General features: G+C 43.3%; 1 protein-coding gene across 3 annotated transcripts; it reads right to left on the reverse strand.

The window, feature by feature from the left end:
* Positions 1–525: 525 nt before the first annotated feature.
* Positions 526–20,379, reverse strand: LOC103698195 (putative disease resistance protein RGA3). Of its 3 annotated transcripts, XM_089930513.1 has the most exons (7): positions 16,937–20,379; positions 15,753–15,893; positions 15,564–15,668; positions 15,266–15,495; positions 14,989–15,122; positions 14,250–14,892; positions 526–1,304 (listed from the first exon to the last, which is right to left on the reverse strand). In XM_089930513.1, the coding sequence occupies exon 1, from the start codon at positions 20,258–20,260 to the stop codon at positions 17,051–17,053; it is 3,210 nt and encodes a 1,069-aa protein (XP_089786639.1). In that variant the 5' UTR covers positions 20,261–20,379; the 3' UTR covers positions 526–1,304; positions 14,250–14,892; positions 14,989–15,122; positions 15,266–15,495; positions 15,564–15,668; positions 15,753–15,893; positions 16,937–17,050. The 3 variants fall into 3 exon arrangements, with proteins under 3 accessions (XP_089786639.1, XP_089786638.1, XP_089786640.1); XM_089930512.1 differs by lacking the exon at positions 526–1,304 and having other exon boundaries at positions 7,206–14,892; XM_089930514.1 differs by lacking the exon at positions 526–1,304 and having other exon boundaries at positions 14,892–15,122; positions 15,266–15,480.
* Between the last annotated feature and the right edge of the window lie 1,991 nt (positions 20,380–22,370).

The raw sequence follows: 22,370 nt of genomic DNA on the forward strand, positions 1-22,370 counted from the left end.
TCCCTTGCTAAAACTTTTTTTTTTACTTTTTATTAAACCTATTGCTCTGATACCACTAAATGTCATGCCCCAAATCCGGATCATGACACGGCCGTGCTATTGCAATCTTATACACATAATAACACGAAGCCACTTAAAATTTCATAATAAAAATAAATAGTTTCATTTATTAATGTCATAACATTATTCATGAAGTTGGAACAGTACAGAGCTTCTAAAATTTGATTATTACATAACATTTTCAGTTACCCCAACCCTGAATAACACCAAGTTCCCTGCTCCTAGTAGTCTTATTCCTCTGTAGAAAAAGAAGATAAAAAGATATGAGCTACACAGCTCAGTAAGTAACCAAGTACTATCTTATTGGATCAAGCATAATTATGCCAATGCAGTGTTTAAGAAGCTAACAGCTATGGCAAAATAAAGCATTTTATAGATGATATACACAAATCAGGTCATAAAGTAATGCATGTTCTATCAATGAAAGTTCAAAAATATGAATATGCATCATATAAAATTCTTACCATTATTCATGCTTTGAAATCCGTACTTGTCATAATTCATGCTTTGAAATCCATACTTATCATAATTCATGCTTTGAAATTCGTGCTCTCAGATAATAGTGCAGCTATGGTCACTATTATTACCCGTGACAAGGCCATAATCTTTACCAACTATTATTCCCCGTTGGCAGGGTCTAAGCCAAGCAATTATAACCCGCTGGCGAGGGCCGTATGCCGAGCTACTATAACCCGCTGACGAGGGCCATAATCTTTACCAACAATTATTTTCCGTTGGCAGGGTCTACACCAAGCTACTATAACCCGCTAGCGAGGGCCGTATGCTGAGCTATTATAACCCGCTAGCGAGGGCCGTCTGCCGAGCTATTATAACCCGCTGGCGAGGGCCGTACATAGTAATCTGAGAGTTTATAAATCATTATTCTTTTTCTTTCATAAATCATAATCATCATAAATAGGTTGGAAAATGATAAATGGCATCATATAATTTAAAATGCATAAACATGCCTCAAATATCATTTTTCATGCAGTCTAACATAATCATAATTTCATAACTCATACAATATTAAATATTCATGAAGGATGCTCTTTAATCAAATTCATGAATCATATGCAATCATATACTTGATCCTAATTTTGAGAATATATATCATATCAAATACAATTTCATAATTTCATACTTACAATTAAACAGTAAATTAGAAATCAATAAGATGGTGCCAGGGTTACTTACCGCAATTTGCTTTCCAATTTCTTACGTCCGGGCGACAAATCCTTGATCACCTAAATTAATCACATAAGGGTCACATTAATCCCTATTTGTTGCCCAGATAGACAACCCAAGAGGGGGGTGAATTGGGTTTTAAAATAATTTAGCTATTTAAAACGTTGTGAATGACTAATTAAAACTATTGGAAGTTGTTTAATTAATTGCTATGTGCTGTGAGTGATATGAGAGGAAGAAGAAGAGAGACAATCAATCACAAACACCAAGTTTTATAGTGGTTCGGAGCTAACCCTTGCTCCTACGTCCACTTCCCAAGTCTCACTTGGGAATTCACTATAACCCCCTTGGATTACAGCCGGTTGTTTTCCAAGCTCACAACCAAACTTGTTGTTTTACGAGCTCACAACGAACTCGGTCGGCCAGGCTCACCGACTAGAACCACCCCGATTGTTTTCCCGGGATCACAATCGAACCCTTACACACGTTGGTTTTACACTCGGCTCACCAACCAACCTCAATACCCTTGATTCAATCCCCCGATTGAACCAAGCAGATACAAGTTGTAAATAAAATAGACAAACAGAAAACTAAGCTTCTCAAAAGCAGATGGAAAACAATATAATCTGAAAAGAGTTTAGAAGCCCTCAAACGCTTTTAAGTTGGAGAAGAGGAATGGCTTCTTAAACTTCGGGTCTCCTCTTGAATGTGTAGTCGACTTGAATGCAGGAGGAGGATTCTTTAATTGCTGGGAAGATGTAGGTGGATGCAGTTAATGCAGCTCTTCCCTCTTTTTTCGTTGAAGAACAGGTTGCAGAGATTGAATGCTTGAATACTTGGAGTGGAATGGTTGTTCTCTACTTTGCTACAGTCTTCTGTGGCTATTTAAACCAACCCCCACGGAAACTAGCCGTTAGACACCTTTTTCTGCCCGTTCTGCACACTCTGCACAGCCTGACAATGTGTCCGTTGGTGGGTTGGAGTCGACTCGCGCGATCAGGAGTCGACTCGTCTGTAGCGGGAGTCGACTCATACTTTTCCGGAGTCGACTCGGCAACTGTTCCAGATTTGAATTAAAGTTGCCTTCGCGACTGGGAGTCGACTCGTCTTGACCCAGAGTCGACTCGCCAACTTCTGGAGCTGACTTGGCTTTCTCGGAGTCGGCTCATCCCATGGAGTCCGTGGATTTATTTTTGAATTTGGTCCACTCGAGTCGACTCGTCAATCCTGGGAGTCGACTCGGCGCTCAGAGCCCGAACTCCCTATCTTCTGTCTTTTTGGCTCGTCCAGTCTTGGAGTCGACTCGAACTTCCTCGGAGTCGACTCGGCTCTCAGTTTCCGAAACTTGGTCTTCTGCCTTTTTGATGTGAAGCTGCCTTGGAGTCGACTCTAGCTGTCTGGGAGTCGACTCGAATATCAGAGGCAGTAACTTGGTCTTCTGTCTTCTTTGTGGTCGCGGAGTCTCGGAGTCGACTCGCGTATTGCGGGAGTCGACTCGAATCTCAGAGTCCGAAAAATGCTTTCTGTCTTTTTCCTTGTGTTCCTCTGAGAGTCGACTCTCACTTTCTTTGGAGTCGACTTGCCAACCATCGGAGTCGACTCGCGTTCCACTGGAGTCGACTCGAATCTCAGACCCGAAAACTGCTCTCTGACTTTTCTGCCTGTGACTCCTTGGAGTCGACTCATACTTCTCCGGAGTCGACTCGATAAACATTGGAGTCGACTCGCGCACTTCGGGAGTCGACTCGCTGACAGGTTTTGAATTGAAGCTTTCTGTTCGTCTGTCTGTTCTCAGTCGGAGTCGACTCGTACCGATCCGGAGTCGACTCGAGCCCGTGCCAGTGAACTTGATACGCTTGGAGTCGACTCGTGATACTCTGGAGTCGACTCGAGTCTCAGACTTTGGTTCAAGCTGACTTCTTAACTTATCCAAAATACTATGAACCAAGTCTAGAGACACTTAGAGAAGATTTTCACTGAAAACACTTAATTGAATTCATTAGTAAACAAGAAATATACTCAAATGCTTTGAGCTCATCAAAATCAAATAGGATTTTAATCAATCACTCCACAATCTCCCCCTTTTTGATGATGACAAAACATTGAGTATATGTAAAGTGAATTGCACAATAAACAATGAAATAAAATCCATAAATGAATTCAAATGTCTGGTAATTCAATTTATCCAAGCTTGAAAGGAGTGAAACAGTAAATTTCGGAGTTAAAGCTCCCCCTTTCATTTGGAATTATATAAGCCTTCATATTATGCAATCAATTGTTTGGCTTATATATCTTTAATGATTTAGCTTTGTTAAAATTTCAAATTCTCCCCCTCAACATATGCATTCTACTTTGTTTTGATTCTTTGAATTTCCTTTTAATGCTTTGAAGTTTTTGAACTGAAATTTTGGTTTTTAGAGGGAAAATCTGTCAATTTGTTCTTGAGTAGGATTCAGCTAATCTCCGAATATCCCTTGAATAGATTCTGGAGATTACTCCATTAGGAGCCCCAAAAGAGAGATAATGAGCCTCGAGGTACCGAATCCACTTAGAACAAATTTGTGTGTTTTAAGAGTTTATCTTTTTATTGATTTCCATTGATTCCTTTTACATATTTTATGCATATTTCTCCCCCTTTTACATATTTTATACATATTTCTCCCCCTTTTTGTCATCATATCAAAAAGGAGGTAATCAGAACACACAATCAAACATAGATCAAAAAGCACAGTATTGAAGAAAAATGCGGCTACTCATTGTATTAATTTGTATGTAAGTACATTTTAGAATACAATAAGTAAAGCAAAACAATACATGTCAAAACAAAACACAAAAAGTAGCTATGGTCTCCTCGAGGATGTAGCTCCTCCTCTCGAGGATGTATCTCCTCCTCTCGAGGATGTGGCTCCTCCTCTCGAGGATGTGTCTCCTCGAGGCATGCGCTCCACGAGTGATTGGACCGCATTGGTGACGTTCTCGAGCTGGCGAATGATGGCCTGGATGGCCCTGCTCTGTGTCGTATCCAGCTCGAGCACCGACTTCTACAGTCCGTCCAGCTTGTCGATGAGCACATTCGACAAGCGCTCGGCCCCCGCGGTAGTGGTGGACATGTCACGGCCGATGTCATCCCGCATCTGTCGAGTGGTGCTCGTGACCTCACCCATGCTATGAAACTGGGCCTGCATCAAGGTCCTCATGTTGTATATCTCTTGCCGCACCTCAGCCGTCATGTCAGTCACGGCTGTCAGGGAAGGAACCAACGCGGAAGATGTGGGCGCAGGAGAGGGAGTAGGCATCGAACCTCGGAGCTTCCGAAGCAACTCATTCCTCAGATCTCGGACTATCTCCTGCCGCAGCTCCCGGAGCTGCTCAGGATCAATGCGGACCTCCATGGGTGGTGGAGCCGAGGAGGAGGGTCCGGCGGAAGTGGTAGGAGCAGAAGTGGGTGGAAAGTCTGGTACGTCAGGAAAGTCAGAATCGGGCTCAGGACTGGGAGAAGGTCTGGTGGTCTGTGTGGTGATGGATGACTTCCTAACCCAAATCCCCTCTCTCTTCCGAAACCCCATCCTGTGTAGGGTCCCTGCACGCGTGCGATCAGTCCATCGCAATGCGCAAAAGGGTTCCCCCTCAGGGATAGGAATCTCGTACTCCCTAAATAATAATGTGAAGACCATGCCGTAGGGTAGGGTGAGCCTAGGTCTGTCTAGTGGCTCACACATGTATCGATATATGAGTTTGGGGAAGTTGATTGGGGTGTCATGAAGCATATAGAACATGAGAGCTAGGTCTCTCTCAGATACAAAGTCAAATCTCCCGGTCTTAGGGAAGATGGACCTAGACAATATACTCAAGAGGATCCACATCTCAATCGGTAGTGAGCTAGCGGATACCTCGTCTATGGGTGACTGGGATGGATGCCCTAGAACGGCCGTAAGGGCCTCAACCCTGTCCTCAGGGTGTGTGGGAGCCACCCCTACTAGTGGAAGGTGGAGGATGTGGGCAATAAGATCCTCCGTAACGAACAGAGGGACACCGGCTACTGTGCCCTCAATACCCCCATCTCCCCGATGGACGGTACCGTAGAACTCTCTAATGAGCCCTGGATATGTGGGGAGATCTAAGGTGAGGAAGTACTCTAAGCCCTGGGCTCTGAGTCTATCACCTATAGTGAACCCTTCCCGGGAGAGATAGTCGAAGTCGACATATCTCCCGGTGGTGACGGCCTTCCCGGTTAATGGCCTCGCGGGAACCGCCCTAGGCGGGGAACGAGCCGGAGGTTGTGGCCTCGCGGGATCGTGCCGAGCTTGGAGCGCCGCTCGGGACCGGCCTCGGGTCGGGACCTCTTCCGGACTACGGTCTTACGCGGCATAATGACCTAAAATGGGAGGAAAACCTAATGAACGGTGAAGAACCGACGGGAAAGTCTTGGGGACGACCGGGGACGACCTAGAAAGGGAGGAAAACCCTAGGGGACGGTGAAGGGTCGACGGAAAAAGCCTTGGGGACGACCTAGGAGTCGGCTCTAGGGCTTGTGAACAGTGGCGGCTTGAGAAAGAAGTGTTTTCGAAACGACAAAGTTAGGGTTAAAAAGTCGGATCCCGACTGCGAGTCGACTCCACTGAGTCGCGAGTCGACTCGACCTCGAGTCGACTCCAGAATATGCGCGAGTCGACTCTCCTTATGCGCCTGTAGACCTCGAGTCGACTCCCGACTATATGTGAGTCGACTCCCCCTCAGCTGCCATCTCTGCGAGTCGACTCCCGCAAATGCGCGAGTCGACTCTCCCTCAGGAGCCGACTCTGAAACTTACTCGAGTCGTCTCTAACTTTGGCACGCACCTAAAAATCATGCTACATTCGTGCCAAATGAGGGAAAAACACTAAAGTATGATCTGATTTGATGATCAGTGAAAAGAAACTCTATTTTAACCACAATCTAATCATCAAAATCAATGAATCTAGTGGAAACTACCACTAGGATGGATCAATCATTCCTAATCCCCTCCTAAGCACACTAAACCTCTCTTCACTTAGGGGTTTTGTAAAAATATCTGCTAATTGATCATCAGTACAAACAAATTGGAGTGTCACATCACCATTCAATACATGATCTCTTATGAAGTGATGTCTTATCTCAATGTGTTTAGTTCTTGAATGCTGAATTGGATTTTTAGTTAGATTAATGGCACTTGTATTATCACAATTAATGAGAATTTTATCTTGTTTAATGCCATAATCTTCTAGTTGTTGTTTAATCCACAAGATTTGAGCACAACAACTCCCGGCTGCAACATATTCAGCTTCAGCAGTAGACAATGCAACCGAGTTTTGTTTCTTGCTAAACCATGAGATAAGGTTTTCTCCTAGAAATTGACAAGACCCGCTGGTACTTTTTCTATCAAGCTTACATCCAGCGAAGTCTGAATCTGTGTATCCTATTAAGTTTAGGCTAGATTCTTTAGAGTACCATAATCCTATATTCTTAGTTCCTATTAAGTATTTAAAAATTCTCTTAACTGCAACTAGATGTGATTCTTTAGGATTAGCCTGATATCTAGCACACATGCAAACGCTAAACATAATATCAGGTCTACTTGCAGTAAGATACAATAAGGATCCTATCATACCTTTATACAGTTTCTGATCTACAGATTTACCTGATTCATCTTGGTCTAATTTGCATGATGAGCTCATGGGGGTGCTGATTGATTTGTTTCCCTCCATATCAAACTTCTTGAGCATCTCCTTGATATATTTGGCTTGATTGATGAAGATGCCTCCTTCAGACTGTTTGATTTGAAGCCCGAGGAAGTAGTTCAGCTCTCCCATCATGCTCATCTCAAATTCACTCTGCATTAAATCAGCAAATTCTTCGCAGAGGCGATTGTTAGTAGCACCGAAAATGATATCATCAACATAAATCTGTACTAATAACATATCTTTGTTTTGCTTTTTCAGAAACAGTGTTGTATCTACATTTTCCCTAGAGAATTTATGTTCTAATAGAAATTTGCTAAGCCTCTCATACCATGCTCTAGGTGCTTGTTTTAAACCATAAAGTGCTTTGTTCAGTTTATATACATGATTAGGGTATTGATGATTTTCAAAACTAGGAGGTTGTTCTACATATACCTCCTCATTAATATACCCATTTAAAAATATACTTTTTACATCCATTTGAAATAGTTTGAAGTCCTTAGAGCATGCATACGCTAATAATAATCTAATGGCCTCAAGTCTAGCTACTGGAGCAAAGGTTTCATCAAAATCTATACCTTCTTCTTGATTATAACCCTTTGCTACTAGTCTAGCCTTATTCCTTATAACAATTCCATTTTCATCAAGTTTATTTTTATAAATCCATTTAGTACCTATAATTGGATATTCAGAAGGTCTCTCTACTAGATTCCATACCTTATTTCTAGTAAATTGGTTTAATTCTTCTTACATTGCATTTATCCAATTTACATCATTTTCGGCTTCTTCTCTATGTTTGGGCTCAAAGTGTGAGACAAAAGCTAGATGGTTATTTAAATTTCTAAGGGATGCTCTAGTCCTAACCGGTTGAGATGGATCATCTAGAATTAGTTCCTTAGGATGCCCGTGAGCATACCTCCAAGCTTTAGTTAGCCCATGATCCACAATAGCCTCTTGGCTTGATGATGCTCCTTCACTCAACTTTTGATTATCATCTTGTAATGCCATTTCATCTATCTTTTCTTCAAGAATTTCAACATCATCATCAAAATTAACTTTCTTACTAGAGGAAAAATCACTAGAGTCATCAAATACAACATGTATAGATTCTTCTATAACTAACGTTCTTTTATTAAAGACTCTATAGGCTTTACTAGTTGTAGAGTAACCTAAGAATATTCCCTCATCAGATTTAGAGTCAAATTTACCTAGATTATCTTTTCCATTATTATGAACAAAACACCTACATCCAAAAACATGAAAGTAATTGACTTTTGGTTTTCTGTTTTTCCAAAGTTCATAAGGTGTTTTCTTTATGATGGGTCTCAATAGAACTCTATTTAATATATGACAAGAGGTATTAATGGCTTCTCCCCAAAAGTACTTAGGGAGGTTACTTTCACATAACATAGTTCTAGCCATTTTCTCTAGAGTTCTATTTTTCCTCTCCACAACTCCATTTTGTTGTGGTGTCCTAGGTGCAGAAAAATTATGGGTTATCCCCTTTTTACTACAAAACTCATCAAATGACAGATTTTCGAATTCGGTACCATGGTCACTTCTAATAGCTATTACAGAGGTATCTCTAGCATTGGTTACTTCTTTATGGAATTTCTTAAAAACAGAAAATGCTTGATCCTTATGTGCTAGGAACATGACCCATGTGTACCTAGAATAATCATCTACAATAACTAGACCATATCTATTTCCACCTAGGCTTGTTGTTCTAGTTGGTCCGAATAGGTCCATGTGTAATAATTCTAGAGGCCTAGAGGTAGAGACACATTTATGGATTTAAATGAGTTCCTAGATTGTTTGCCAAATTGACATGCTTCACATATTTTGTTCTTTTCAAATTTTAATTTTGGCAAACCTATCACGGAATCTCTTTTAACTAGTTTAGTTATTGTGTCCATGCTTGCATGACCTAACTTGCGGTGCCATAACCAACTAGCATCATTATCTTTAGTTTCATTAACAACTAAACATTGGTTATGTTTTGCAAGATCTTCAAGGTCTACAACATATACATTTCCACGTCTAATTCCTTTAAAAACTAAACTATTGTCATTAGGGTTTGTTATAATGCATAGTGATGGTTTAAACATAACATCATACCCTTTATCACATAGTTGACTAATGCTTAATAAGTTATGCTTTAGACCATCAACATATCTAACATTATCAATAAAAGTAGAAGGGGTGATTTGAACTTTACCAATACCAATGATGTGACCTTGGTTGTTGTCTCCAAAAGTCACAGCACCTCCCTTCTTAGCTTCAAGGGTGAAAAAATTGATCCTTGTCACCCGTCATGTGCCTTGAGCAGCCACTATCCAAATACCAGCAGTTTTTGTTGACCTTGGCTGCAAGACACTCCTACACAAGCAGATTATATAATTTTAGGTACCCAAGTTTTCTTGGGTCCTTCATGGTTAGTCATGTTGGTTCCTTTTGGAACCCATACCCTTTTAATTTTCCTTTTTTGTTTTACCTTTCCTAAATTACACACATTTGCTTTATGACCTATAGTTCCACAACAAAAGCAGGTTATTTTCTTAGTTTTACTTTCCCCAGCTTTAACAAAGAAGTTACTAAGAAGTTTTTGTTTATTTTTTGGTTTATACCCTAAACCCGCTTTATTAAATACTGCTCGTTGACTATTGAGTATCATATTTAACTTTTCAGAACTACATGTAAATTTTTCAACCAAAGGTTTGTATTTGTTAAGTTCTTTGGTTAATGTTTGATTTTCTGCCTTTAGATCATTTAGTTCTTTTGTGAGATCCTTGTTTAATATTTGTTTATGGTTTTTAAGTTCTGAAAGTTCCTTAGTTAGTTTTTCATTATCCTTAGTTAAGGTATTAGTCTTTTGAGTTAAAAGTTGGTTGCTTGTCTTAAGGTCTATATTTTCTTTGGTGATTAAATCCTTATCCTTAACTAATGAATCATACTTACGGATATAAGTTTGGTTAGTTACTTTTAATTCTCTGTTTTTAACATTTATAGCCTTATATTCAATCATTAGTTCATTAAAAGCATCATAAAGCTCATCAAAAGTAAAATCTAAAGGCGATTCGAGCGTTACCTCATTTCCATTGGCCATGAAGCAGAAATTGACCTTTTCCTCTTGTTCCTCATCCGATGAAGAGGATGATGAGTCCGAGTCGGATAGTGTCGTGACAAGAGCCTTCTTCTTCTTGTACTTGCTCCTCTTCTTCAGTAAAGGGCACTCAGCTCTTATGTGACCCGACTTCTTGCATTCGTAACACCCAATCCCCTCATTTTCCCTTTCCTTACCTTTGTCCTTGCGGTAGGAATTTGAGGGGCCTCTCCTTTGATGATAGGACTTCTTGTGGTTGATGAATTTTCTGAATTTGCGCACAAGAAGTGCCTCACCATCATCTTCCTCATGTTCTTCTTCTTCACTGCTGCTACTGCAAGATAAGTCCTTGTTAGATGAAGTAGATTTTAGAGCTATTACCTTTTTCTTATGGGAGGACTCTTCCTCGTTGTGTTGTTTCATGGTTAGCTCGTGCGTCATTAGGGATCCAAGAAGCTCCTCAAGTGGTAACTTGTTCAAGTCCTTGGCTTCTTGGATTGCCGTCACTTTAGCTTCCCATGACCTTAGTAGACACCGAAGGATTTTCCTGACAAGCTCACTGTTAGTATAGTTCTTGCCAAGGCTTTTTAGGCCATTGACAATATCAGTAAACCTAGTGAACATGCATGTGATTGTTTCATTAGAATCCATTTTAAATAGTTCATATTTATGAACCAAAATATTTATTTTGGATTCTTTGACTTGATTCGTGCCCTCATGGGTCACTTCAAGTCTGTCCCAAATCTCTTTTGCAGAATTGCAAGTTGAGACCCTATTGAATTCATTTCTATCTAAGGCACAATAAAGCACATTCATAGCTTTAGAATTTAGTTGTGCCTTTCTCATGTCATGTTCATCCCAATCATTTTCTAGTTTGGGTACCGTGACACCTTCTACATATATGGATGGGATGTATGGGCCATTTACTATAATGGTCCACATCTCATAGTCTTGGGCTTGGATGAATATTCTCATCCTAGCCTTCCAATATGAGTAGTCGGATCCATTAAAGAATGGGGGTCTTTGGGTGGACTGACCCTCAATGTGAGAAGATCCAAATGGAGTTGTCATTTCGATCTTTTACTCTTGGGTGGAAGAGTTTAGGCTCTGATACCATTTGTTGCCCAGATAGACAACCCAAGAGGGGGGGTGAATTGGGTTTTAAAATAATTTAGCTATTTAAAACATTGTGAATGACTAATTAAAACTATTGCAAGTTGTTTAATTAATTGCTATGTGCTGTGAGTGATATGAGAGGAAGAAGAAGAGAGATAATCAATCACAAACACCAAGTTTTATAGTGGTTCGGAGCTAACCCTTGCTCCTACGTCCACTCCCCAAGTCTCACTTGGAAATTCACTATAACCCCCTTGGATTACAGCCAGTTGTTTTTCAAGCTCACAACCAAACTTGTTGTTTTACGAGCTCACAACGAACTCGGTCGGTTTTCCCAGGCTCACCGACTAGAACCACCCCGATTGTTTTTCCGGGATCACAATCGAACCCTTACACACGTTGGTTTTACACTCGGCTCACCAACCAACCTCAATACCCTTGATTCAATCCCCCGATTGAACCAAGCAGATACAAGTTGTAAATAAAATAGACAAACAGAAAACTAAGCTTCTCAAAAGCAGATGGAAAACAATATAATCTGAAAAGAGTTTAGAAGCCCTCAAACGCTTTTAAGTTGGAGAAGAGGAATGGCTTCTTAAACTTCGGGTCTCCTCTTGAATGTGTAGTCGACTTGAATGCAGGAGGAGGATTCTTTAATTGCTGGGAAGATGTAGGTGGATGCAGTTAATGCAGCTCTTCCCTCTTTTTTCGTTGAAGAACAGGTTGCAGAGATTGAATGCTTGAATACTTGGAGTGGAATGGTTGTTCTCTACTTTGCTACAGTCTTCTGTGGCTATTTAAACCAACCCCCACGGAAACTAGCCGTTAGACACCTTTTTCTGCCCGTTCTGCACACTCTGCACAGCCTGACAATGTGTCCGTTGGTGGGTTGGAGTCGACTCGCGCGATCAGGAGTCGACTCGTTTGTAGCGGGAGTCGACTCATACTTTTCCGGAGTCGACTCGGCAACTGTTCCAGATTTGAATTAAAGTTGCCTTCGCGACTGGGAGTCGACTCGTCTTGACCCAGAGTCGACTCGCCAACTTCTGGAGCTGACTTGGCTTTCTCGGAGTCGGCTCATCCCATGGAATCCGTGGATTTATTTTTGAATTTGGTCCACTCGAGTCGACTCGTCAATCCTGGGAGTCGACTCGGCGCTCAGAGCCCGAACTCCCTATCTTCTGTCTTTTTGGCTCGTCCAGTCTTGGAGTCGACTCGAACTTCCTCGGAGTCGACTCGGCTCTCAGTTTCCGAAACTTGGTCTTCTGCCTTTTTGATGTGAAGCTGCCTTGGAGTCGACTCTAGCTGTCTGGGAGTCGATTCGAATCTCAGAGGCAGTAACTTGGTCTTCTGTCTTCTTTGTGGTCGCGGAGTCTCGGAGTCGACTCGCGTATTGCAGGAGTCGACTCGAATCTCAGAGTCCGAAAAATGCTTTCTGTCTTTTTCCTTGTGTTCCTCTGAGAGTCGACTCTCACTTTCTTTGGAGTCGACTTGCCAACCATCGGAGTCGACTCGCGTTCCACTGGAGTCGACTCGAATCTCAGACCCGAAAACTGCTCTCTGACTTTTCTGCCTGTGACTCCTTGGAGTCGACTCATACTTCTCCGGAGTCGACTCGGTAAACATTGGAGTCGACTCGCGCACTTCGGAAGTCGACTCGCTGACAGATTTTGAATTGAAGCTTTCTGTTCGTCTGTCTGTTCTCAGTCGGAGTCGACTCGTACCGATCCGGAGTCGACTCGAGCCCGTGCCAGTGAACTTGATACGCTTGGAGTCGACTCGTGATACTCTGGAGTCGACTCGAGTCTCAGACTTTGGTTCAAGCTGACTTCTTAACTTATCCAAAATACTATGAACCAAGTCTAGAGACACTTAGAGAAGATTTTTACTGAAAACACTTAATTGAATTCATTAGTAAACAAGAAATATACTCAAATGCTTTGAGCTCATCAAAATCAAATAGGGTTTTAATCAATCACTCCACACTATTTATTTCATAATTTTCTAATTTATCATAACATGAATTTACTTGCTTGGATCTCAAGTCCAATTTACCTCATTTGGAGCCCTTGGGCTCGATTTAGAACCAAATTGGGTTCACGTATGTCAATTGGGCTTTTAATTAAAGGATTAGGCTCGAGTCAGGATTAGCCCGAGGCCAATTTGGTCTCAAATTAGTTGAATTGGACTTGAATTGGGCCTGATTAATATTCAATTGGGTCTGCTGGAACTAACCCAGTTTAATTGGGTTCGGACTCAAATCAATTTCGGCTTAATTTGGTTCGGATTTGACCCAATTTACAGTTTGGACTCGCCCAGACTTAGCCTAGTCTAATTGGGTTCGAGTTTAGTCAAATTTGGCTAAACCCACTTCGTTTTATTGGGCTTAACTGGTTTCGGATCCGAACCCAGATCCGACTCGTTAGGCCAGATCTATTAGGATTTTTTTCTTTTTTTTTTTCTTTCTTTTTCTTTTCTATTTCTTTTCTGTTTCTTTTCTCCCCTGTTTCTTTTCCTTCTCTTCTTCTTTTTCTTTTCTTCTCTTCTTTTTTTTTTTCCTTCCCGAAACTTCTTCTCCTTCTCTGTTCTTTCTTTTTCTTCTCCTCCTCTTCTCTTCTCCCTTATTCTTCTTCTCTTCTTTTCATCTCCTTCCCGGAGCTTTCCCTTCCCCATCTTCTCTCGCAATCAAGGGAGGGCGATGGAGTTCTCGGGAGGGGCCGACCCCAAGGCCGGCGGCACCGCAGTCAAGGATCCACCGCTAAGTGGCTTTTCCCTCCTCCTCCTTCTTCTTCCCTTCTTTTCTTCCTTTTGTTCTTCTCTTCTCCTTTTCCCTCTCTTCTCCCTTCCCTTCTTCTCCCATGATTAGAGCAAGGGACAACCCCTTATCGGGGCTCGGAAGACGGCCGACCTGAGGCCGGGACGCCGGCTGCGCCTACGGCGGCCGCGGCCCGACCTCCCCCTCTTCATCTCTCTTTCTTTGTTTTTATTATTTATTTATTATTATTATTATTATTATTTTCTCATAGCTTGACTAGATCTAAGCTTAACAGGGTGTAATTTATGAAGGGAGAGAGAGGTTAAGGGTTTACCTAGCTCCGAGGAGGAGGCGAGAAGCCTCTTCCGGTAGTTCGGTCGCTTCCTCCGGCTACTCGAGACCTCCTACTCCAATGGCGTCGCTCCCGGTCCAGTTCCTTTGCACCGAAGGAGGAGAGAGCGATGGAGTCCCTCTATAAGTGATCTGTGGGCTTTTTATAGCCCTCTTCGAGAAGAAGGGAGAAATGGAAACGTGGTGGTGATCGTGGCTCGCTCACCGCCGCGATGCTGGTGGCGGTTGTGCGAGATCTGCGGCGTCTCCGCTCTCATAACGCCTCCGTTACCCCAAGGAAGAATACCGGTGTATCGTGATCGAGATCCCCTGTCTCGGTCTCATTTCAACCATGGGCTAAAGCCGGTGGGGCTTGCCGGCTTCGGCCCAATCTACCCAAAATCCAATCAGTCCATTTTGGGCGGGATATTATAATTGAGTGCATAAATTTGTTCCTTGAAACACGATTACCTCAAATAAGCCTGTATATTTGAGATATTCCTGTCCTGATGAATGCTATGTGACTTCCATCAGATTTTCCTCTCATGTGTTATGATACTGTAGTCTGGTTGCTTACAATGGATTGGACAAACTTATATGACATCTGGAGGCCATCTCCCAAACGGCTTTCAAAGAAAGAAGGATATCTGCAAAGATGCCGTTATTACTCCATATATGCTAATTCTGTTTTGGGGAAAAAATTATATAGACAATATGGCTAATTTAATTTGATTGCCATGTACTTTTCATTCATGTTCATGAGCACTGATGGGCCAACTTTGAATCCACCTCCAGTGGATCAGGTTCAAAGTGCTACAAGATATGGAACACACGTAATTGGATGAACCAAACATTGATGTAGTACAATTTCCACAATCTGCACAAAATAGAATTAAAATATCAAATGTAAAAAAAGCATTGGAAAAGGACAATCTATGAGCGGGGCACAAACATACATAGATTTCTTACATGGAAAGAAATAACAAGAAGAGTAGAAGAGTCAGGAAGATAAGATCTTGCCTTACGAGCTGACGGACGAACTTGTTCCTCACATCCAAGCATCTTTCCAAAATACTGTTCCAATAAAATTGAACAATTCCCCCACAGATGTTAGTGTGACCTGCACCAGCAGCCTCAGGCACTCTGTTTGTAGCATCTTCTGGATATTTACTTGCATCTTATTGATAGAGTCCACACCCAGCTGGCTTTCCGCATCCAGAAGATTCATACAGGTTCTGTAATGCTTGCATCTAGTCAACAAGACATTAGAATTGCATCACAGATAAAGACATATGTAACTAGAAAACAATACAAGTACCTTTAGTCGAGAATCAGCACAAGAAGATAGTGAGCTTTCTACTTTTTTCCCAATATCCTTTTCCAACATGCACTCAGGCCTAGCAATCAATATATAATCTAATACCTACAAAACATAATGCATTATAAATTAAATATTTGAAACTGGAAATACAACTTTACAAATAAAATATGGGGGAAAAATAATCACCTGTACAGCCCGGAACTTAAAGCCAAAATCCTCCATAAGCAGATATTTATTCAGCAATGGGGGACTCTTAACAACATGAAGACACTGATTGTCACCATACCTAAGCAGAAGCCCAAGACAAAAAAGGGAACGCCCCAGTAGCTGTAACATTTAAAAAGAAGAAATCATAATAAATTCATTGGTCCAATTACCGTAAGTTCCATGAGCTCTTACATTACATGAAAAATAATGCTGTTTGTACATCTGAATTGTCAATTACGTAGCATATAAAATGAGAAAAAAAAAGAAGAGAGAGGAGAGCAGGAGAGAGAGAGAGGTTGTCATTAGAAACCAAATCCACAAGAATAGATGTTGTCATCAGTAGCTAAAGAAAATTAAAGATCCAATCACTAAGTTCATTGTCTAAAAAGAAGCTTAGAGTCACTGGCAAAGAAACAAGGTCATATATGCAAGCTTCAGGATTAAGCATCAAAATGGCACAATAAGCGATAGTTCTGTATTACTCTGGACTTGTAGATAGCAACATAAACGACCATTGTTCTTCTAAGGTTCTGCACCACTGGGCAAGAGATATATACATAGATAAGTGGATCGCATGAAATCATGTATTCGTTATATCTGAAACAAAGGTGCATATTGCAAGTAAATCCAACAGGAATTGTGGTAAATGCTGCGAAGTTAAGATGTGGAGCACAAATGTCAACCATACACGGCAATTATTAAAATGAAACATTTTAGCTGAAACAACAAATTCGCAAGAATAAAGTTAGCTTCTCCGATGTTGATAATAATTTTCAGTTTCCACTTGCCGCTTGCCATTAGAAACCAAATCCACAAGAATAGATGTTGTCATCGGTAGCTAAAGAAAATTAAGGATCCAATTGCTAAGTTCATTGGCTAAAAAGAAGCTTAGAGTCCCTATTCTTCCGGATCATTTAGATGCTCTGTTTAACGATTCTATCAAATTTTTCCTCGGAAAAATAATTGTAGCAAACTTTTCCCCTTATTAGAATCAATCAAAATAAACTTTAAAACATGTAACAAGGAAATAAAGGGCTCAGCAGGATGCTATTGCAATGTAAAGATCTCATAAGCTGCTGCTAGGATTGATGAATATATCCCATCTCGAAAGGAAAGAAAGAAAAGAGCGATAAATTGAAGACAGGTTAAGCAAAGCTGTATACCTGGAAAGAACAGAAACCATGGTTGAAAGGGAGTGCAGAGGAGGCACAGATTAGAGAGCAGTGCCGCTGCTACTTGAGGGCATATCAGAACTGCCGCTGCTGCTGGCGGTGGTGTTATTCAAAATTTGTAGTGAAACTGTAGGGGGACTTGTTATAGACAACATGCACCGATCTATTCTGTGAGTATACATGCACCTGCTGGATGCCTTGGATTATTTGCCACTCTGGGTTGGCCTTTCGGCAAATTTTTCTCATCAATCCCATATTGCAGTGGATCTCCAGGTCCTCCAGATGAGTTGTATGTACTCCTTTCAGTAAGTATGACGGGAGAGATTTCATGTCGTAATCGATCAGATGTATCATTTTCAAGGATTGAAGATTCTCCACCGCTTGCAATTTTGGGCAGTACACAACATCGAGAGTTGTGAGCATAGGGAGGTCTGAAACTTTCTCCAGGTTAGGATTGGCCGTTATATTCAATTCTTTGAGCGAACGGATGTTATCAATTGTCGTTAGTCTGTTCGCATCACAGATCGTCAATGTTGTGAGGGAGGTTGCGTGGAGCAGGAGACCCTTGGGAAGAGACATCAACTTGGGGCAGAGCAAAAGGTGCAGGTCCTTTAGACATGGCATTGCTTGTGTTCCTTTATCCCAATACCATTCCTGCCAATTACGCATATGTGAGAACTGTAGTGTCTCTAGCTTGGGAAATGCATACTTGGAAGAATCTAGTGCTGCTCTGCCGCCGACCAAAAATTCAGATCCAACATCTATGACTGATGCAGCACCCCTAACGTCAAGACGTTCTAGATGAGGCAGCAGCCCGCAAGGTGGAAGCCGCTCACAGTAATTGCAGTTAATTAGCTCCAGGTGCCTCAAATTTGAAAAAAGAATTGATGTTAATGAAGATGTCTCTGCCATCCACTTGCGGAACTCACGGCCGAAGTAACCCCTGATGCTTAGTCGTTCCAGGCAAGGTGGAGGGTGGAGCTCTTCAACCACCTCCTCGATTCTCCTCATCTCCTCCTCAGTGGGTTGAAGGTCTCGCGTGCAACTTAGCGAGAGTGACCTAAGCTTGGATTTGTTCCCAATTTCGGCTGCTTTTGCCTCGGAGATGCTGGATATGCACTCCAACTTATCGATTGATAGATCCGTGAGACACGAGAGAGATCTGAATTCTTCCATCGTGCAGCATCCCTCTCTCCGATTGCTCTGCAGCATAAATCCACGCAGTAGTTGAAGATTTTGAAGCCTTCCTAGCCCTGCCGGCATCCCAACCACATCCGTCTCAGGAAGATCGAGGCTCCTAAGGTTGTGTAAATTTACAATACTGTTGGGAAGGCGAGAAAGGGACGAACACATCCGCATGTTCAAGAACCATAAATTTGTGAGATTCCCTATGCTTTCCGGTATCACGCTTATCTGGGACCATGAGATATCCAAGTATCGTAAATTTCTGAGATTCCCTATGCTTTCCGGTATCACGCTTATCTGGGACTGTGAGATATTTAGGTACCTCAGGTGTACGAGGTTACCCAAAGAATCTGACAGTCTTTGAATTTTCGACCAAGAGATATCCAACACTCTTAAATGAGAAATTTTATTAAAAACAACATCCATCTGAGTCTCAGACAAGCGGGTCTCTCTCCATATTAGAGTCCTCAGTGAGTCCTGTTTCACTAACACATCAAAGATTTCCGTTATTTCATGGTCTCTTATATATACACGGCGCAGCTTCATTGGCCCGTTACTGCTGCCTACTTCATGCACCTTCCTAACAACTGAGCTCTCATCTCGTGCCAGATACCGAGCAAGACAGTGCAGGAGGTCATGCATCTGGCATGCCATTTGATCGTTAAAATAACATGGCTGCAGAAGATTTCGCATGATCAACTCTCCGTAGTACTCTTCTGCTGTCTCTTCCATAGTCGAACTACCCTCAGCTTTGACAAATCCCTCAGCAATCCAAAATGCAGTAATATCCTTCTTAAGGATTCTATCATCTTCAGGAAACAATGAGTAGTATATAAAGCATTGCTTCAAATAGCTTGGTAGGTCTTCATAACTCAAATATAATGCTCCCTTAACCTCCTCAGGAAACCCGGATGTGGACCATGCAGTGCTTTCAAGAACTCTATTCCAAGCTCTCCTGGTCTTCTCCTTCGTGCATAGCACCCCTGCAATCGCTTTAATGGCTAGAGGAAGGCCATCACATTTCTTAACAATCTCCATCCCTATGTACTTGAGATGCTGGATCTCGACCTCATCTCCTGTTAGGAACACCTTCTTGCAAAGCAATAACCAACTATCCTCTAAAGATAATTTTTTAACCTGATGGATGTTCACTGCCAACATCTGCATCGCGATCTGTTCATTTCTTATAGTAACAAGGATCCTACTGCCAGCAACACAACTATTTAGCGTGTTATGCAACAAGTCACACCAAACCTTTGCAGTCCAAACGTCATCAAGAACAAGAAACAACTTCTTACCCCTAAGACTGCCTTTGACTTTGGGCTCAAGCGAGGACTTACTCTGATCCTGGGCAAGATCATTCTTATCTCCGTCGTAGATATCTTTCAGCAAATTTATCTCATCAAACTTTTGCGATACACATACCCACTTCTTCACTGAGAACTCCTCCTGAATCCTCTGGTCATTATATATCCTTTGAGCAAGTGTGGTCTTTCCGATTCCCCCCGCACCCACAACTGCGAAAACAAGAATGTTTCTCCGTCCGTCATCCTTAATTAGCAAATCAACCAAGCTCTGAGTGTGCTCTTCAATTTCAGATCCTACAATATCACAGTCACCTACAGGAGATGTCATGCGACTAATTTGAGATGTCACTTGCTGCTTGTCATGGGAAGTGCGTTCAAGATTGAATTCAGATCTCAATCTCGAGATGTTCTCAAGCTTCAGATTGAGTTCTCTAATTTTCTTGCCAATTTCATGAGCAACTAGAGGCTTTCTGATGCAAGAGAGAAGGGGAAAGGGGAAGCAAGAGAGAAGGGGAATGGGGAAGCATTCCGAAGAAGTGGAGGAAGAACCTTCACAACACTTGTCGGCCTCGATGCGACCGAGGTCAAGGATGTCATCGGCATCGTACATGAAATCCTTGAGCTCCTCGAGCCAGTCATCCACGGCCTCATCATCGATCCTCCTCCTCTCGGCATCGGCAAGCAGCTTGCTGATCTTACGCAGCTTGTTCTGGAGCTTTTTGATCTCGCCAGGCACACCCAAGAGCATGTCAACCTCTTTCTTCGCCGACTCGACCGGTAGTTCAGCAAAACTGGAGACGAAGGCCTCCAATATCATCGCCATCTTCTTCCTAGACTAGTTGGGACTGGGAGCAAAGGAAGAGAGCTACCGGTGATCAGGGTCGGGCATCGATGCAGGAATCTAATATGAAATGGGAGCAAAGGCATTGACTCCAAGGCATCGTGTCCACGGCATTGACTCCAACGGGATCCACTGCGGTGCGTGCTTGCACCGAAGAAAATTCTACTGCGCTCAGCCACCGCCACATCATCAATCATCGAGACAAATAGCTCACGTGGCGGCTACCGAGTGCTCTACGGCACAAAACACGCACCACAGGATCCAAACTCGACTCGATATCCCAAAATGAAATTTCTAGCCACTCCTTCCCACCATCCAATAGAGCCTGTCAGCCTGTCAGCACGGCACCGCTGGAAAGAGAACAGAAGTGGAGGAACGATAGAAAACGAAGGTAGATGGATAAGAGAACAGAGCTCTGTCATGCCCACTAGCTGCTGTCCCTTCGATGATTAAAGCCATAGAACACATGACAGATACATATGATCATCCTTGTGACACATATAATTTATCTCATCTCTGCTGGTTGCAGCTGATCACCATAGCGCATATGCTGGGAATAAGGTTTTAGAGTTCCATCCTGCAGGAAAAACAAAGCATTTAAAGCAGCTACCACATGACATCTGTTTGACTTTTGCCGATTCCTCTAATTAACGAGAAGAAGAAAATTTCACAAAAAATATAAATCAGCCGTTGCTTTCATTTTATCGTCTTCAAAGCAGGGGACCTTAAACAATAGTGTGCTAATTTTATCACCAACAGACGTTCCCCCTCCTGATGCTCTTGGCAAGCTTACAGAGATGATTTTGCTTGTTGCCTTCGTCCATCACATCATAACAATCTAGAGGCCTAATTAGCTGTAGCCATGTGGTGAGGTTCCCCCTATTTCACCTCACCAAATCAACCAAATCATGAAGGCCAAGGCGGAGCAAGAGCAAGGCTCATGTCCGCCTAGTGGCCTTCTATCATTCCTTGGGGCACAACCGAGGTTCGGCCAGCCTTGGCAGGCAAAGGCTGAGCCATTGGCAACACCGACAGGGCACAGCAGAGGCGCGCCCAAGGCTGCAGACCTTCGGTTGGGGCGCCACTGCAACCGGGACAAGCATCGGGCCACAGGAACCAAGCGCAAGGCAAACCGAATGGCCAAGCCAATTTTCCAGCCGCGTGCAAGGTTTGGATGCCTTCGGTCCAAACCAATGCGCGCGCGCATCCACAGGCAACCGATAACCGGACAGGCACAAGCGCGGCCAAGGCAAGCCCAGCACAAGCCAAGGCACGCGCAGGCCAAAGGTAGCCAACGGATGGCAACGCCCAACGCGCGCCAAAGCACAGCAGACGCGCGGGCAAGGGGCAACCAACGGGCGGCAACCGCCGACGCGCGCCAAAGATCGGCCGTGCGCGTGGGCCCATGGCACCCAAGGCCAGCGCGCGCACAAGCCAGGAGCAACGGACGGCAACTGCCGGCGCGTGCAGGCCCTTGGCGCCCCAGACCAATGCGCGCGCGCGCCAGAAGCAACGGATGGCAACCGTCGGCACGCGCGGGCCTGTGGCGCTCAAGGCCAGCGCACGCGCATGCCGCGCACAACGGAAGGCAACCGCTCGAGCGCGCCAACCACCAACCAGCCGAGTCCATGCGCGCGCGGGAGCCAACAAGCAGCAATCGCCCAGCGACCAGACGCCCAGCGACCAGGCGCCTAGCGGCCAGGCGGCCAGCGCCCAGGCGCCCAGCGGCCAGGCCGTCAGCGACCAAGCAACCAAAGGATCAAGCCACATACCAAGAGGTCAGGCACGGGAAAGCAAGAGCGGCGCCTGGCTTGCCCATGCCAACGCACCGCCCACCAAACCGCGCGCGGCACGGGCAGAACCAGTGCGCCGGGCCATAACAGCAAGATCAGCCATCTGCAGAGGCAAGCACAGAAGAGTGCCAACAGCCAAATCCAACCAACCCAAGGTCTCTGCAGTAGCCAGAGCTTGACCAACAGCAAGAAACCACCGACAGCCACAACTGCAGGCCAATGCCAACAACAGCAAGAAACTGCCAGCAACCACCGCCAAGACAAGCAAGCAGCCAAACCAAAGGCAGCAACCAAATGGC

This window comes from Phoenix dactylifera, chromosome 1 (genome assembly GCF_051530095.1).
Source record: "Phoenix dactylifera cultivar Ajwa chromosome 1, Ajwa_hap1_PhDact_Kaust_v1.1, whole genome shotgun sequence".
Taxonomy (NCBI): domain Eukaryota; kingdom Viridiplantae; phylum Streptophyta; class Magnoliopsida; order Arecales; family Arecaceae; genus Phoenix; species Phoenix dactylifera.